This window comes from Petaurus breviceps, unplaced genomic scaffold, assembly GCF_028583685.1.
Source record: "Petaurus breviceps papuanus isolate PSGF00001 unplaced genomic scaffold, PetGlider_PUasm1.0 90977, whole genome shotgun sequence".
Classification (NCBI taxonomy): domain Eukaryota; kingdom Metazoa; phylum Chordata; class Mammalia; order Diprotodontia; family Petauridae; genus Petaurus; species Petaurus breviceps.
The window spans coordinates 43,821,553-43,838,503 of NW_027187391.1; the positions used below are offsets into that span (position 1 = coordinate 43,821,553).

Sequence of the window (16,951 nt, forward strand, 5' to 3'; positions counted from 1 at the left end):
TTTATTCTCTTTATTTTATTTTAACTATGTTTCCTTTCTATTTTATTCTCATTTATATTATTCTTATTTATTATATTTTATTCTTATTTGTTATTCTTATTTATTCTCTTCATTCTATTTTAACTATGTATTTATATATGCCCTTGTCTCCCTCATTGAAATGTGAGTTTCAAAGAGGGATTGTTTCATTCTTTATTATTTGTATTGCCAGGACCTGGCACACTATAGGCACTTAATACTTGATTAAGTCTCAGAACAAGTCCTTTCTCAATGAGGAATAGCTAGATAGAAGATGGATCTGGAAAGACTTGAGACAGCCCTACTGAGAGGTGATAAGGGGCTGAACTAGGGTGGTGGCTGTTTGACTGGAGAGAAGGGGAGGTATTTTAGAGATGGTATGTTAGAAACAACAAAATCTGACAACCGATTAGATACGTAGGGGCAAGTGGGAATGAGGAGTCAGAAATGACTGCTGTTGAAAATCTGGGTAACTAAGAGGATGGTGGGGCTATGAGCATAAATAAAGAAGCTCGTAAGAGCAATGGGTTTGGAGGAGAGATAATAAGTAATTTTGTCTTAGACATGTTGACTTTGAGTTTGAAACACTCAACAGGATGCTGATGATGTAGGACTGGAACAAGAGAGAGAACAGGGCTAGATCTATAGATCTGGGAGTCATCTGCATAGAGGTGATAATTAAAGCCAGGAGATCTGATGAAGTCACCAAATGAGAGAGTGTATAGAGAGGAGTGTTCATGTTTGGGACAGGCAAAGTAGATGGACCATGTGTTGGATCCAGAACTAAGCAGGAGGAAGAGAGGAGACGGGATTACATCTGTGAAACTACGCAGTGCTTTCAATGATCTCAAGCTGTTCCCTGGAACAATGACCCATCTTCTCAACATAAACCATCTCCCAGAAATGTTGCATGTGTGCACACTTGGAACAACCCAATCTCTGAGAAACCAGTTAGGGATGACCCAAAGGAAAATGGAGAGACGTGCTGGGTATATGCAGGTGGCAGAACATTTCTAGTAATGGTCAGTAAATGATGTAAAGGTTACCTATCACAAAAGGAAGTGAATTCTCCATATGGTGAGTACCTGGGATGTCAGGCTGCGGGTCTGAGGGGACTTGTGCTCATGGGTGTAAAAAAGAAAACCTAGAAGAAGGCTCTCAGCATGTTGGGGGTGGGATCTGCAGAGGTTCCATAGGAGAATGAGAATTGCACAGCATGAGAAAGTAGAGAGCACTACCTTTCACCAATGTAGGAGTGCCCTCTCCTTTGATGAGAACACAGATCAGAAAGTAAAGAAACTTTAAAAATTTCCATTTTTACATACTGGGTTTTCCTTCCTTCCTTCCTTACTTCATTCCTCCCTCCCTCCCTCCCTTCTTTCCTTCCTTCCTTCTGCTTTTTGGAGGGCAATTGGGGTTAAGTGACTTGCCCAAAGTCACACAGCTAGTAAGTGTCAAGTGTCTGAGGCTGAATTTGAACTCAGGTCTTCCTGACTCCAGGGCCTGTGCTCTATTCACTGCGCCACCTAGCCGCCCCAATACTGGGTTTTCTTAAAGCAAATTATACTTGTGGAAGGATCTTTCTTATAATGGTCTCACTAAGAAAAAACTTTCTAACAGGGTAAAAAAAGAACATAGTGACTACATGAGCTTGGCTAGTTAATTCATGTGCAACATGCCTCACAGAGCACAGAAGACCCAGAGCTGAAGTTCTCTAACCACAGGAACCTTAGGACTACTACTAGCAGTGCAGGTACAGATTATGGAAAAGGAAATCACCTTGGGTTCAAGTTAAAGGGTGCTTTCTTCTGTTTTTTAAACAGAGTATCACTGATCAAATGTGGAATGGCTATATCAGACTTGCATTGGCTACAGGAAGGCTTGCTATGACACCACTCTGACAGAGGAGTTAGCTGATAGTCTAACATAATCCCTTTATATTTTTCCCTGGGGAGGACTGGTCGTAAGTCCTTTTGGGAAACAGTATGCACCATGGATATTGATGAGCTCAGTACTTGTTTGTCAAAATTACATAGAAAGATCTTTTCCTAAACATCTGGAAATTCTTGATAATTTGGTTCATATATTATGTCAGACTTCACTCTAGGATAGAGAAAGACTGACCCTGTGTGGCTGACTTAGTTAATCACTTTCAAAATCCCTTGAGATTTTCCAGAAAAATCTACTGTCCTGGCAGGAGAAAAATCAAACACTTCCAGTCAGCCAGTCAATAAGCACAGTAAGTGCGTACTAAGCACCAGGCACTATGCTAAGGACAGGGGTTAAAAAGAAAGGCAAAAAATAGTGCTTGCCATCATGAAGCTCACAAACTAATGGAGGAGAAAAGAAGACAATAACTACATACAATCTATATACAGAACAAATGGGAAATAATTAATAGAGGGAAGGCACTAAAATTAAGAGGGTCTGGGAAAGCCTTCCTGTAGAAGGTAGCATTTTAGCTGAGACTTTGTAATGGTAATGGGAATTTGAAGATCTTCCCTGCCCCCTAATAGGCTGAATGTAATCACATGGAGCCTGTGGTGGGAGGAGTTTGCTGAAGGGTGGAGCAGAGCCCACAGGAAGCTGGGAGTCAGAGAAGTTACAGACTGGAGGGAGGAAAGGATGCACCTGAGGGAGAGAGTTAGGCTTATGAGTAAATGTTGGTTTGTGGGAAGGCTAAAGGATGCTGTGGCTCTCTGTGCTGTTATGGCTTATAAACTTATTTGCTACTATGATGGAATTGGCTTACTGGTTTGGGGATTTGGTTTTCTGGTGTCTGAACAAATGTTTTGCTTCTGTCTTCTATATGGAGAGTCTATTATAATTTGCAATTGAGCACTATGCCGGCATGTTTACAGTGGCCATTGGCACTGTAAATATTGCGTTAGTGCTACACTGTGTTATAGACTTGAAGGAAGCCAGGAGGTAGAGATGAGGAGGAAAAGCATTCAAGCATGGGAGAGAGCCAGTGAAAATGACCAGAGCAGAGATGCTATCTTCATCATGGAACGGTAATGAGGGCAGTGTCACTGGATCTAAGAGTACTTGGGAGGTTGTAAAGTGCTAAGAAGACTTGAAAGTTAGGCAAGGGGAACTAGGTTATGAAGGTCTCAATGTCAAACAGAGGATTTTGTATTTGGTCCTGGAGATGATAGGGAGCCACTGGAGTTTGAGTAGGGGGGGGGTGACACAGTCAGACCTGAGTTTTAGGAAAATCACTTTGGTAGCTGAATGGAGGATAGACTGGGGTGGGGAGAGACGTAAGGAAGACAGATCTTTCAGAAAGCAGCTTATTACAACAGTCCAAGTGTGAGTTGATAAGGGCTTGCACCCAGGGTGGTGACAGTGTTAAAGAAGAGAAGGGGGCATATTTAAGAGGTATTGAACACGTAAAATCAACAGGCCTTGAAACAGATTGGATATGGGGGAGTGATAGGTTGTGAGGGGTCCAGGACGACACCTAGGTTATGAGCCTGGGGGACTGGGAGGATGGTGGTACCCACAACAGTAATAGAAAAGTTTGGAAATGGGGAGGATTTGGGGGAGAGATAATGAGTTCAGTTTTGGAGATGTTGGGTTTAAAATGTCTACTGGACATTCAGTTCAAGATATGCAAAAGACAGTTGTAGATGTAAGACTAGAGATCAGCAGAAAAGTTAGTGCAGATTTGAGAATAATCAGCATAGAGATGGTAAAATCCATAGAAGCTGAGAAGATCTCCAAGTGAAATAATGCTGAGAGAGAAGAAAAGGGAGCCTAGGTCAAAGCCCTGTGGGACACTCATAGCTAGTGGGCATGACCTGAATGAGGATCCAGCAAAAGAGAATTGGAAAGGACTGGTCAGAGAGGTGGGAAGAGAACTGTGAGAGAGTTGTGTCCTGAACACCTAGATAAAAGAGAGTATCAAGGAGAAGAGAGATTGACAGTGCCAAAGCGTTGCAGAAAGGTCAAGAAAAATGTGGACTGGCAAAAGGTCTCTGGATTTTTAGCAATTAGGAGATGACTGGTAACTTTGACGAGAGCAATTTCAGCTGTCCCAAGAACTCTTTTACTATATTAGACCCAGGAGTATGTCTCCAAGTTCTTATCATCTTGTCAACCATTATGTGTGAATTTCAATATACTGATTTTAGATTTGAGGTTTTTAATATTAAATATGTATATAATAATGGAACCATTACTATTATGGCAGGGTTGATGGCAGCAGTCAACCCATTTTACCATTTTTCTCTCTGGTGTTTCTAGATTTCTTTGAATGGTACTTTGTCATTAGTTCCAGGCTGGGGGTAGGGAAGAAGTAAAGGAGTAATGAGAATTGTTAAGGTAAATGGAAAAGACTTTTCCCAAGTCTTAAAAAAGACTCAGTGGGATGTGCTGTCTGTTTTCCCTACTTACACCATGAGGTGAGGAAGAGAGAACTAGAATTCAGTTGCCCTAAGTTGCTAAAGTTGAGGACTGGGAACCATCAGTTGACAACAAGTTGGGATGTTTTCACAGCTCCCCAATGATCCCTTTTTGTAATAGCTGGGAATAGATATGACTTTAGCTAAAGAGCTATAAATATGTTAACTAGCCCTGGATATCTCATTTTAAGAGCTTACAGGGGACAAGAAATTTGTAAACGATTTTAAGTGGAAATATCAAGAAGAAAAAAAGGATCCCTTTTAGTTTTCTCTATAAAGGTGACTGATGCCTGAACACAACCCAGAATATCAACATTTGCTTATATACATAGTGACCATAACTTTGATTTGTTTGATTTGCTATCAACCCTACATTCCTCTCCCACAACAAGGAGCCTCCAGACAGTGTAAGTCTGGAACAGCTGTAAAGGTACCACCAGGGAAAGTTTTCCTGTGAATCAAATACACATCCTTTCTGTAGTTTTTGTTTTATGTTATAACAAGCATGTCCTATGTTCTTTGAAAACACAGTGCCTAACACATAGTAAGTACTTAAAATGTTTTTGATTGATTATTATTTAAATGTTTATCAACTGAGCCCAGATTAGGAAAATATGAACTAAAAACTATTAGTTATTGAGAAGTTTCCAAGGTCAAATCCAAGCTGTGTGAATTCAGAGCTTCAGTTCTGGGATTAACAGACTCACATTTACATTGTTTCCCAGTTAAACCCAAAATTACTGCTGGTGGCAGGGACCACCAGACAACCATTCCTCCTTCCAGTCTACCCTCCACAGTCATCATAAAGGAAAGCAACTCCTATGGAAAAGAGGGCAGCCATACCCACCAACTATGAACCAATTGCCACACATAAGATGGGCAAGCCAATATTACTGAAGGAGCATGGGCCCCTAAGAGAGAGACAGAAGGCAGCACAATGTGAAGGCAACTCAAACTATCTTGTTAGCTGGGATAGTGGCTCCATCACCCCTTAAACCCAAATAGGGAAAGCCCAAGGCCCTCAACCCAAGAGTCCTGGGAACAGACATTAAATAAAACCATTTTTAAAAGAGGCATAAACATCTGTTTTGCCATTGCACCTTAAAGCTCATATATTTCATCTGTCATGCAGCTGAAACCTTCCAGAACATTGATGCAATCAGCAAAATGTCATTTGCAAACAGGGACAACTAAAGTACCCCATTATCTATTGGGAATCCTTCTTTGATTTGAATTCTGAGCAGGATATCCATCATGGCGGTAACAAATACCACTGGCAAGCACGTATTTCCCTATTTTATATCTCACACTGATAATGAGAGGATCACTGAACAAAATTATCTCTATAGTTACATCTTTCAAGGAGTCTTGTATGATTTAACTATCACATTTGCTTACATAATTCCTCACATTTTATGGAAAATGTTGAAGTGATTCTTTCATACTCTTCCAACAACAGCAAACTCTGGTAATGCCTCTAAGATCCAACTTGGCCCTTGGTGGCCTGCTATCCTCCTCAAATAGGCCTCTGAAAGTTTTATAAAATGAGAGAAGAGCTTTGTGCATTTGCTACTGAAGTACTATGCCCCAAAGTTTCTCTTGTTTTCTCTCTATGTACATTTCCCATAATACCAGACCACGGAGCAGGATGTTATCCAAAGGGAAACACAATGATGAAGCAGGATATTATCCAATGGGAAACACAATCAGAACAAATTAAATAATGCTGGTTCCAAACATGATCTTACGTAAAGTAATGAGGTAACTCTATTCTCTCAAAGAATAAGATGAAATTAAAAAAATTTTTAAATAAATAAAAGAATAAAATGAAATCAATTCAACAGATTCTGAATGTCATGAAAGCTTCTTGGTGAGAGGCACAGCTAAAGTTTAGAAACAAATGTCTGAAATCTAAAGCAGTCCTTTCAGATACATATATTTTTTAAAATCCCACAAATAGAAGGGCATCCCAAAAATAAATCTCTAAGACTGAAAATGAGATAAACAAGACAGCAAACATTATTCCTGTAACTAATCCTGAGGCAATACAGGAAAGGTCAGTTCTGTTGACATAAGTTTCTGGAGAACTAATGATTATTTCCAAGGGCAATGATAACTCAAGCTTTTGTCTCAGAACCTGAGACAAAAAAAAAAGCAGTTTACCTTATATTAACACATTCACATTCTGCTTTATGTTTTTTTTTAACTGATTTCATTTCTGCAGAAAAGAGAAAAATTATTTTCAGGTGCTTGTGGTATTAACATGGTCTCAGAAAAAAAAATACAGAGGGCTCACGTTAAGTCTTTGATTTGCCTGCTGCTGATAATAAAGTCAGCCCATCAAAGAAAATTATATAGAAGAAAAAATCTTGCATTTCCTCTTCAGAAGTATGGGGGTGAATGGGATAGAAGGGAAATGCTTGAAAAAGTAAACAACAGAGTAAATATGGTCAATGCTTCTTAGTAGCACATACTTTTTTCATATTGTTAAATGTTAGTTTGATTTCACAGAGAAAAAGTGAAATGATTTGTTTTCTCTTTTGAGAAAAATGTCAAATGTGACCTGAAATTAAAAAAAAAGGTTTGCCAAACTATTTCATATCAAAGTCCTTTCACTGATCCATGATCTCATCCACAAAGGCATTCCTTACACTGATGTACAAACTGCAATCTATCCAGACCTGTGGAACATGTGAGTTCTCATCCATATCTTCTGACACACTATAAGTCAGAAGTCAGAGATCATTTTCTGAGTCTCCTGACAATACCTGGGTCATGGTATAGCAACACTCAGACCATCTTCTTTCCCAATCACAATTTTTGTGGATAATGTCCCTAATACCACTGCTTGAACTCAAATCATCATTGATAATATGCTGGCTCTATGCCTCTCTGCTCCCCACTGGGTGACCCTTAACTTTGAGTCTTTAAAGACTGGATTCCCTGACTCATAGTCTTACTGATATTAAGGAGGTGGTTTCAGGAAGAACTTTGAAGGCATTAAAAGCACAGTACAATTTCCCAAAGACAATTCAGTCTATTTCCTTCTGTTCAATTCCGGGCCTGGTTCAGTGTTCATCTGTCCAAAATATAGGTGCCGAGGGGCCAGACCTATGGTCTATGTGTAATAATAAGCTCTTTGAAGATGGAAATAGTCTTACTTTTGTACCTATATCTGGAGAACCTATTGCAGTGCCTAGTTCAATACGCAACACTTAATCAATGCTTGTTGATTGATAGTCTGGACCACAGGAATAATTCTTTTAGTTCTTCCTGTGTGGATAATACAGCAAAACTCTTCTCTGTGATAATGGAAGTTCTGCCAAGTTCTATAATACAGTCAACACAAAGTCATACATAAACAGGACTTCTTGGATGACACCACTGTCTACACTATCTCTCCTATCCGGATACTGTGCTGAACATTTTGCACGCCTATGGCAAATACATTGGGGATCATTCATCTCTCTGTTTTACACATTACTTAATGCTAACAACCAGAGGTCCTTCAAACAAAATTATCCCTGTTTTTCAAGAAATTTAAGATTCTATCATACATCTTGTTGCCAAATTAAATGCTTTTTAATGGTCAACAAACAAAAACCACAGTGGGACCTTGCATTCTCTATATCTTCAAGTCAATTGTGTGACTGTAAAAATGAGATATGCACCAAACCCCAGAATACTGCAGAGTCTATTAAGTGACTCTCACACGCTTACACTCTCACACAGTCACTCAAAAGAGGTAAGCCTAGAAATCTACATCAGAAAAACCAAGTGGAAGATGAGTGCATATTGTCTGGATAATGATACGCAATAGGAGGGACAGTCCACTGAGATAGGAATTGCATATAGACAATGAACTGAGTCTAGAACTGAAAAGGAGGAAAACAGGATGCATAGCACTGAAGAGACTATGCCATGCATCCAGTGATCCCATGCTCCTCCCTGAAACAAAAGTCTATTTCATCAGAAAGACTTTCAATGCTGCTATATTGGCTGAAAACCATGAAATTTCACAGGCTCTGAGGGCTCAAAATCACAGCGGACTTAAAGGGCAATGCAAAGACGCACTATGGATATGATTAGCCTAAGAGAAATTGGCAATGATGATTTACAAGAAGTGGAAATAACCCTGAGAGGTAGGGCCATCATAGAACTGAGGAGAGGTTAAGTGATTTGCCTAGAGTCATATAGCTAACAAGAGTCTAAGGCAGGATTTGAACCTAACTCTTGCTGATTCCAGGCCCAATGCTCTCTCCATTAAGCCACTTTGATCTATAAAAACCACACTGAAAGATTCTAACAGAACTCACAAACTGGAATGGACACATGGAGAAAGTTCTCAGCTCATAAAAGTCTCTGATTTGTTCTTAAATGCAAAGTTATGACTAATGGATGATCCTTACTATCAGTAAGTCATTAGATTTAACAGTGAATACCTTGCTCATTAAGAAAAACAGTTGTAGTGCTAACTGAACCAGTTATACCTATCCAGAAAACCATGTTTCCAGAGTCTTTTGATTCTCATATGTCTTACATTAGCAAATTAGTAAGATATTTTTTCTATTTAATTAAAATGCCTGTCATCACAAATATCAGAGAGCCTACAGAGTCCTTGAATTAAGTCTATTAAAACAGCTCAATTTGACAGTCCACCAGAGTTAGGTACAGAACAGTTAGTTTGCATTGTTTTTTTTTAATCCATAATTACAATTTCCTTTTATATGGGTCAAAGACACAGATAAATTTTGTTTCAACACAAATGACAAAACAAGTTTTGTTCTGAAATACAAATCCTAGGGCAAATCATATGAAGTAAACCTCCGCTATAATACCTATAACTGAAATACCATGGCACAGAAAACAATCCAAAAGTAAAAATTTATTAATATCTCCCTCCTCCCCCCCCACAAATTAGGAAAAGTGAATTACATAGTCTTGTATCCCCAGCGTTTATTTGAATCAAAAGATTCTAATGCTGATAACACCCCCAAAATAGGCCATAAATATTTAAATTGTTCCTTGGATGAACAAAAGGACTATGGAGATTTGAAAGCTTATTCAACATATTGACTCTTCATTTTCTTAGAAAATTTTTTCTCTATGAGAAACTTTCAGCCTTTAAAGCTATATTAGTGAACAGTTCAATTGTCCTAAGTATAATGGTAACTTAATGTAACTATAATAAATACCAAAGATGTGACTGACTGGTTGTTCAAAACTGTAGGAGCACTTGAAAACTGATCAACCCAGATGCAAAAGTTCAGGGGAGGGGCGACTAGATGGCACAGTGAATAGAGCACCTGCCCTGGAGTCAAGAGGACTTGAGTTCAAATCTGACCTCAGACACTTAACACTTACTAGCTGTGTGACCTTGGGCAAGTCACTTAACCCCAATTGCCCTCCAAAAAGCAAAGAAAAAAATTTCAGGGGAACATCTATAACTTACTGTATAGTAAAAGAAATACTATTTCAATATGTGACCAAATTATCAAGCAGCATACATTCATCTTAAATATTTATAAAAACTTTCTTCATTTCACCATCTCATATCTTATCCATCTATATAATACACACACATATATACACATATCAGAGAGAAATTAAGTATGATTTTAACACTGAACTCTCTATATTTTCAGGGTTTAAGTTTTTAATTCTAAATAAGTGTGCATGATAAATACTAATGCTTTTTCTTTTATTATGGTAGGTAAAAGTAATTTCTGCATTTTCATCTGATGGCAAATATGGATTGAGTTTTGTTATATCCACCACACAGCAAAGAAAAGCAAACACTCTCACATTTTTTAGAATACCATGCATATATCTATTATGACTTTCAACTTGTAAGGAAAAATCTTAACCATCTTATTGAGTAATAAAATTTTAGCTCAAGGGAAGCTTACTAGGATAATTTTACCATTTGCCTGTTATTTGGCTGATCCTCCCCCACTGAACCAAAATTTATCTTAAAACTACTATTATCACCATGGGGGAGGAAGGAGGAGAAAATTTGAAACTCAAGCAATTGAGGAACTGAATGTTGTAAACTAAAAGAAAATAAAATTTTTTTTAAAAATTACTATTATCAAAAACTATTATTAAAACTATTAAAATTTTCTTGTATGTTGACAAAAGTACATCATTCCACATGGGCTTATAAACTTACACATAAATACAAAAACACATCATGGAATACAGAAAAATCAGAAATGGCAAACTAACCTGCTTTTTCTCGTATTGGTTTATCAGGCTCAAAAATAAGGCATAACATCTGGAATAGTCAGCCAAGGCTGCACAGCAGTCATGACAGGAAGAAAGTTTGCTGCATACACACCAAATGAGGAAATAAAAATGAAAAAAAAATTATTTTACTCTTCTACAAAAATCAAATTTTTGCTCTGTCCACTGAGAAATTCTAATAGATTCTAGTAGATTCATTTTTAGAGTTTAAAGATCATTTAGTACAGTCCCCCACATGCAACATTCTATAGCATATACCCCACAATGCCACATGGAAACATGTAAAGACTTTTATCTAAAAGGCAACTATGAAAAAGTTTTGTACCCATACCTGTCAAGTAAAATTGATATTTGCAAAAGGTCAGATTGTTCTATTTTTTAATATAACATTCTACTTTAATGTAGTACTATGAAAACACTGGTTTTATACTTCCTTTCAAAAAAATAATTCAAGACCAAGGATTTTTTTTTTAATTTGGATTTTTTATTTGGCCAAAAATAAGATTTGACTCATAAAATATTTTATTCCACAAACACTACACAATCAAAAAGGAATTAAGAGTGTTTTTCTTTACTGTTTCTAATTTGTAATACCCACAATATCTTTGCAGTGAACCCTAAGGTCAGAGGCCTTTGGACATCTTCAGGGAAGAACCAAGCCTGAGAACTGGTAGGAAGGTAGCCATGTAAGTCATAATGGGAAGGGAGTGTAACAAGGAGCACTTTCTAATATTTTTTGGAAATGTACATTTTTTTTCTTTTTTTTAAGCAATCGAGGTTAAGTAACTTGCTCAAGGTTACATGGCCAGTTATTTCGGGGTGTGGTGCTGAGTATCTGAGCCCAGATTTGATCCCCAGGTCATCCTGACACTGGAGCCGGTGCTCTTACTCGCTGAGCCACCTGGCCACCCTGAAATGTACGTATTTTTAACGACAGAAAATTCTATTTTGTCTAGTTCAAAAATATTGTAACACTGACCAGAAGGAAGAGTTGGGGTTCCTAAGGCAGTAGCAGCTCCAACTGCCCCTTAAGTCAGGAGAGACAGTGGAAGAAACAATGTGGGGAAAAAAAGCAACAATTTGAAAGTAAACATCTTTTAAAAGTGAGGTGTCCATAAGTTGGGGTATTCTTATACGCTGGGTCAATATTCTTCAGTCTTTTGACAAATAATCCACTACAGTGTTTTATTATAGTAGATTTTGCCTTTTGTCTGCAAAGTACAACTCAAACATTACTTGTGGCCATAACATTTTTAGGTCTGGAGAAGTAGAACACAGCTGTATTATTTAAAAGTGTATTCATATAGATAAGAGAGGGTAACAACATCTGTGATATCAGTTCAAGACACAGGTCCCTAAGTGAAAAGTTAGCCAGGTGTCGCTGTCTGAGGTAGCGGTGCTTCACTGGGTCAATCAGCATCCTTCTATGATGCCATAAGATCCAAATTAGTGTTAGAATTTTATGACAGCTTGAAGACTGAGGCCCAAATGGAATGGAAGCTCCTTTGGGTCTGGGATTTTTCTTTTTTAATCTTTGTATCCCAAGTGCCTAGCTACCATATCTTGCACATAAGAGGTATTGAGAAAATGTCTGTTACGCTGATCTGGGATTTTAAGTTAAAAGATGCTAAACCCCACTGTCTATACTGTATCCAAACCAAAGTCAATGGGACCAAGTGACTAAGTCACTATCTAAGGGAGGGAGTGTTTTTGAGCCTCTCAATCATCTTGAAAAGGGAGAGAAATTTGTAAAATTAAAATAATTCCATCACAAAGCAGTAAGTGTATTCTTTTTTAGAGATTTCGTCAGTGTGGAACAACATGGGAAAGCACTGGTCCTAGAGGCAGAAAACCTGGGTTAATATCCAGAATCCTTTATTAACTAGTTGGGTGAATATGGCTAAACCACTTGGCCTTTTTAAGATGCCATTTAATCATCTATAAAGAAGGTGATAGTTACACTACTTTATTCACAGGGTTGCTGTAAAAGAAAGTGCTTTGTAAACTTTAAAGTGCTATGAAGATGTGCAATGCATCATAACTTAAGCCAATCTTGATAATTAATCATCAATAGGCAGAGTACCTTTAGGTACATAAAAAAACTAAAAGAACCTGAAATTTGATGGAAATCATCATTTTTTACAATGAACTTCAACATACATGAATGCAAGTCTCACCTGCTAATCTAACCATAAGTAGCAGAGGCCAGACACTTCACCATCATACATATTTACTAAGAAACAGATCCTCAAAAAGGAACAGATTCATTCAACCAATTTTAACTTTGGGCCTAGGATGCTGGCAATGAAATGTCACTGAATCATTAAAAGTAGTAGTAATCATGTCAACTTTCAAGTATTTACAAGTAGATTATCCAAATTTCTGTTTATTTGTGGCATATCTTGCTTTCACCAAGTCCCTACTGATAAAAACAAATATAAAGGAGGGGGCAAATTAAGGTAATTAATCACACCCCTTTTAGCCCCGACACCTTTATCAAGCAAGAATCTCTCCAATGAGTCAATAAATCAGAAGCATAAACAAGGCTCTGTCTCCTCTATTTAACCAATTCAAGGCTTTAGACTAGGTACTGCAAATCCTTTATTAATCTTGAAAGTCCTTCAAAGACAATGGATAAAAGAGAGTAACAACAAACAGGAAATATCTTGAGATTGGCTGAGAAGATTTGACCATGCCCTTCTGAGGATTCAAGCTCCTAGCAGCAGAGAGAAGAGAGATGCTCCAGGCAAGCCCTTAAGAAGGAATCACTGGGTATAATGGCAAGCACAGAAGTCGTTCACACCTTGTTTCAGCTATTGAATTAACACCTTGTTTCAGTTCAAGTTTCTTTTGAGTCTTGTATCAAGTCTGTTAAGAAACAGAACATGTGAACCCCACAATGTGTGAAACCTAGAACTCATGAACTCCTGCAACAGGAAGGGGAGGAGCTAATGACCATATATAAGAAGAGGCCCAGGCTAGAGACAGCAGGACTGAGAAGAGGACTCTTGTGGTGGCAGAGCCAAGAAGTAGAAAACTTGTAGTATCCCGGCATTCTGTTTGTCTGCTCTGTGTTGACGTTTGTTTGTGATACTTTGTACAGAAGCCCTGGGACCTTACTGGAAGCCCTGAAAGAGGATTTTCTGGTTTATAGAAGTCCTGGAGGAGGGTTTTGGAGGTCCTGGGACTTTACTGATGATTTGTGCTGACCTCTTGGACCTTGTTGGTGGGTCTGTGTTGATTTCTCTGTTGATGATTTGTGTTGAGTTTTCAGACTTTGTTGGTGGGTCTGAGTTGATTTCATAGGCTAATAGTAAACTGATGATGGTGCAGGCAATGTGCATGAACATTATTGTGGCTCTGTCAAGCTTTGTCTTCCCAGAAACAGTAACTGTGAAGGACTTGAGGTGGACTGGCCACTGTAAACTTCAATATGGAATGGGAACTGGACGAAGAACTGGACAAGGAGCTGGACAAGGAACTGGGAGCTGCCTGCCTTTGAACCCAGGTGACATTTGGAGGTGGGACCATGGAAGAGGAACCATGGAAGCTAAGAGTCAGCCTTGAGTCAAGCTGAATGTAGACTACTTGGATACTGTGTACTGACTGAGAAGATTATGATTTACTGTGACTTAGGGGTAGAGAACTTTGACTTTTGTACTTTGTGATTGAATTAAGGATTTTGTGATTGACTAAATGAATGTACTTTGTTTAAAACTATGTGACCACTTTAGTGAAACTATGTGGCCATTTTAATGATAAGTTATTGAGTTGTGACATGGTGAATGCTGTATTTTGATTTTCTGTGATAAGTTGTAACATTGTGAATGCTATATTATGATTTTCTATGAATGTTTTGCTCTGATTTTTTATTGACTAAATAGAGAGCTCACTATACTATGTAATCAGAATATTGAAAGCTGTTTACAGCAGCAGTCCTCTGGAAAGCTGCTCGTTCTTGGCTTTACACTGGGGTATGGGGATAAAGTGAAGAGAAGAGCCAAGTACTGGCCTCAGTCTGAGCCTTAGTCTTATGTCAGTCTATCCTCTCCCTCTTTATTACCTTTGGCTGGAAAGAAAAAAAAAACCTTGGGAGCTTTGAAGGCTTCAAAGGATTTTGGATTTCTTACTTGCATCCTATTAGCAACCCCAGAACAGCTGAGAACTAGACACACTGAGGAAAGAGAGCTTCAAGACTCTGTATGGAGCTGAGCAAAAACCTATAACATACCTAAGAGAAACTTCATGTGTACTCCATGAAGGACTTCCTACAAAGTGACTTCCAGCATCTATCATTCCACTTTGCCACATACACCATGAGTTTCAGACTACTTTCCCCTGAACTCTGTATGTTCTTACTGTAGCTATTTCAAAAAGCTAATTAAGTTTGGCTCTCTAATTGATACATACTGATAACATGAGGAGTAGCACATTGGTTGGGGCTCAAGAGCTACAGAGATAGAAAAGATAGCTCAAAGTCCCTCAGGGATACCCTTAGAACCTGAGGGGAGACAGAGCAGTCAGCCTCTGGGGCCCAAAGCCTGCTAAGCAGAATGGAGTTTGGCGGAAAACAGATCCAGAGCTTCCATGTGCTACACAAACACTACTATGTATTGGGGGGTGAGGGGAAAAAGGAATGTTCTAGGAATCAGAAAACCTGGGTTTGCGTCCCAGCTCTGCACTCAGCAGCTGTGTTTCAATAGGTAAGTAACTTAACCTCTTGGGAGTCTATTAGACTGTAAATTCCTTGGGGGGAGGGACAGTCTTTTGCCTCTTTTTGTATCCCTGGTACTTAGTCCAATGCTTGGCATACAATAGGAACTTAATAAATGTATACTGATCAGTTGTTTTGAGGAAAGCACTGTGCAAATCTTAAAAACACATAAATTTGAACTATTAAATACTTTGTAGATATTACTACTCATCATGCAGTTTCTGTTTACTCCAGATATACACCTTGCAGCTCAGCAGGAAAAAAAAAACAACCTATGAAGCACAAATACCAAATTCTTTCCCCTCCCTGAAGACAAGTGTGAGCCAGAGTAAAGCAAGTTTAGACAAAAAAAGCAAGTGTTTGTTTTAGGATAACAATTTAACTCAATCCAAGGTAGTCAACCTTGAGGCCAGAGACAACAGCATTCTAGTTCTTACAGCAACTGTCATCATTCCAGGGCTTTGTTATTCTCTTTGAAGGGCTATGAATTTCCAGAACCTCAAGCACAGCCATATTTGAGTGTGGTTGAGAACAAAAAAATCATTTGTAAATTGTGAATGTCCTACTGGAGAGGTATCTCCACTAATTCTCCTCCATGTGCACAACTAATCAACAGGCTATTTTAGATATTTATTCCTTTATTCACTCACTCATTCATTCAACAGCTTCTGGAGTGCCTACTATATAAGGTGCTGAGAAAGATACAGTATAATGGCACTGGTTAATTTATTTTCCTGTTGCAAAACCATCTCTAGTGACTAAAAATGCACTCAATGGTGGTTATGAACATAAAGCACTTTGAAAGAATGATTTTTTAATATCAGTTAATATCATCTCCATTCTGGGACTACCAATTCTGCAAAAGCAATGGTCACAACATTTATGATTGAATGGAAATCATGACATTAAAAGTTTAGGAAAAAATATGTTTAAACAATAGCTCCAAAGTTACACATTCACTAAGACTTTCAGAAAAATAAATTATATGTATGAATCCAGGAAATACTTTAAAGATACAGCATTATTTTAGTACCAGGTAATGGAACCTAACATATAACTTTAAATGGTCTGAAATAATCTTTCAAGCATGATGATAACAGAGTTCTGATTCATAAAAAAGAAATATATTAAGATATAATAAAAACAAATATAAAACTGAAAGAACCACAATGCTTTAATTGAGAGTACTAGAAAAGGGGTGGCTAGGTGGCACAGTGAATACAGCACCGGCCCTTAAGTCAGGAGGACCTGAGTTCATTTCCAGCTTCAGACACTTACCGTGTTTCCCCAATAATAAGACACTGTCTTATTAGTTTTTTGGGACAGAAAAACACCAGAGGGCTTATTTTCAGGGGAGGGCTTATTTTAATAAACATTGACAGCAATTTTAATAAACAGGTAAATGTGAACAAAAAAATGTACCTTTATTCAATAAGCAAATCACTGGGGAAGAACAGGATGACACACTCACAGCTGCAGCTCTGACTGGATGCAGCTCGGAGCGCGGCGTGTGTTTCACCGGGGGGGAGGGGAGAACGGTGCATACAGAGGGTACCGTAATGTAGCG

At 38.3% G+C, this 16,951-nt stretch overlaps 1 protein-coding gene and 1 long non-coding RNA gene across 2 annotated transcripts in view; one reads left to right on the plus strand and one right to left on the minus strand.

The window, feature by feature from the left end:
* Positions 1-16,951, minus strand: part of ARMC2 (armadillo repeat containing 2) — a 177,749-nt gene that overhangs the window by 44,244 nt on the left and 116,554 nt on the right. The window contains exon 12 of the mRNA XM_069077084.1: positions 10,653-10,752. Within this exon, the coding sequence (XP_068933185.1) occupies positions 10,653-10,752 (100 nt within the window). The remainder of the gene's footprint in view (positions 1-10,652; positions 10,753-16,951) is intronic.
* Positions 98-16,951, plus strand: part of LOC138152976 (uncharacterized) — a 23,507-nt gene continuing 6,653 nt past the window's right edge. The window contains exon 1 of the long non-coding RNA XR_011166260.1: positions 98-1,095. This is a non-coding gene — a long non-coding RNA (uncharacterized lncRNA). The remainder of the gene's footprint in view (positions 1,096-16,951) is intronic.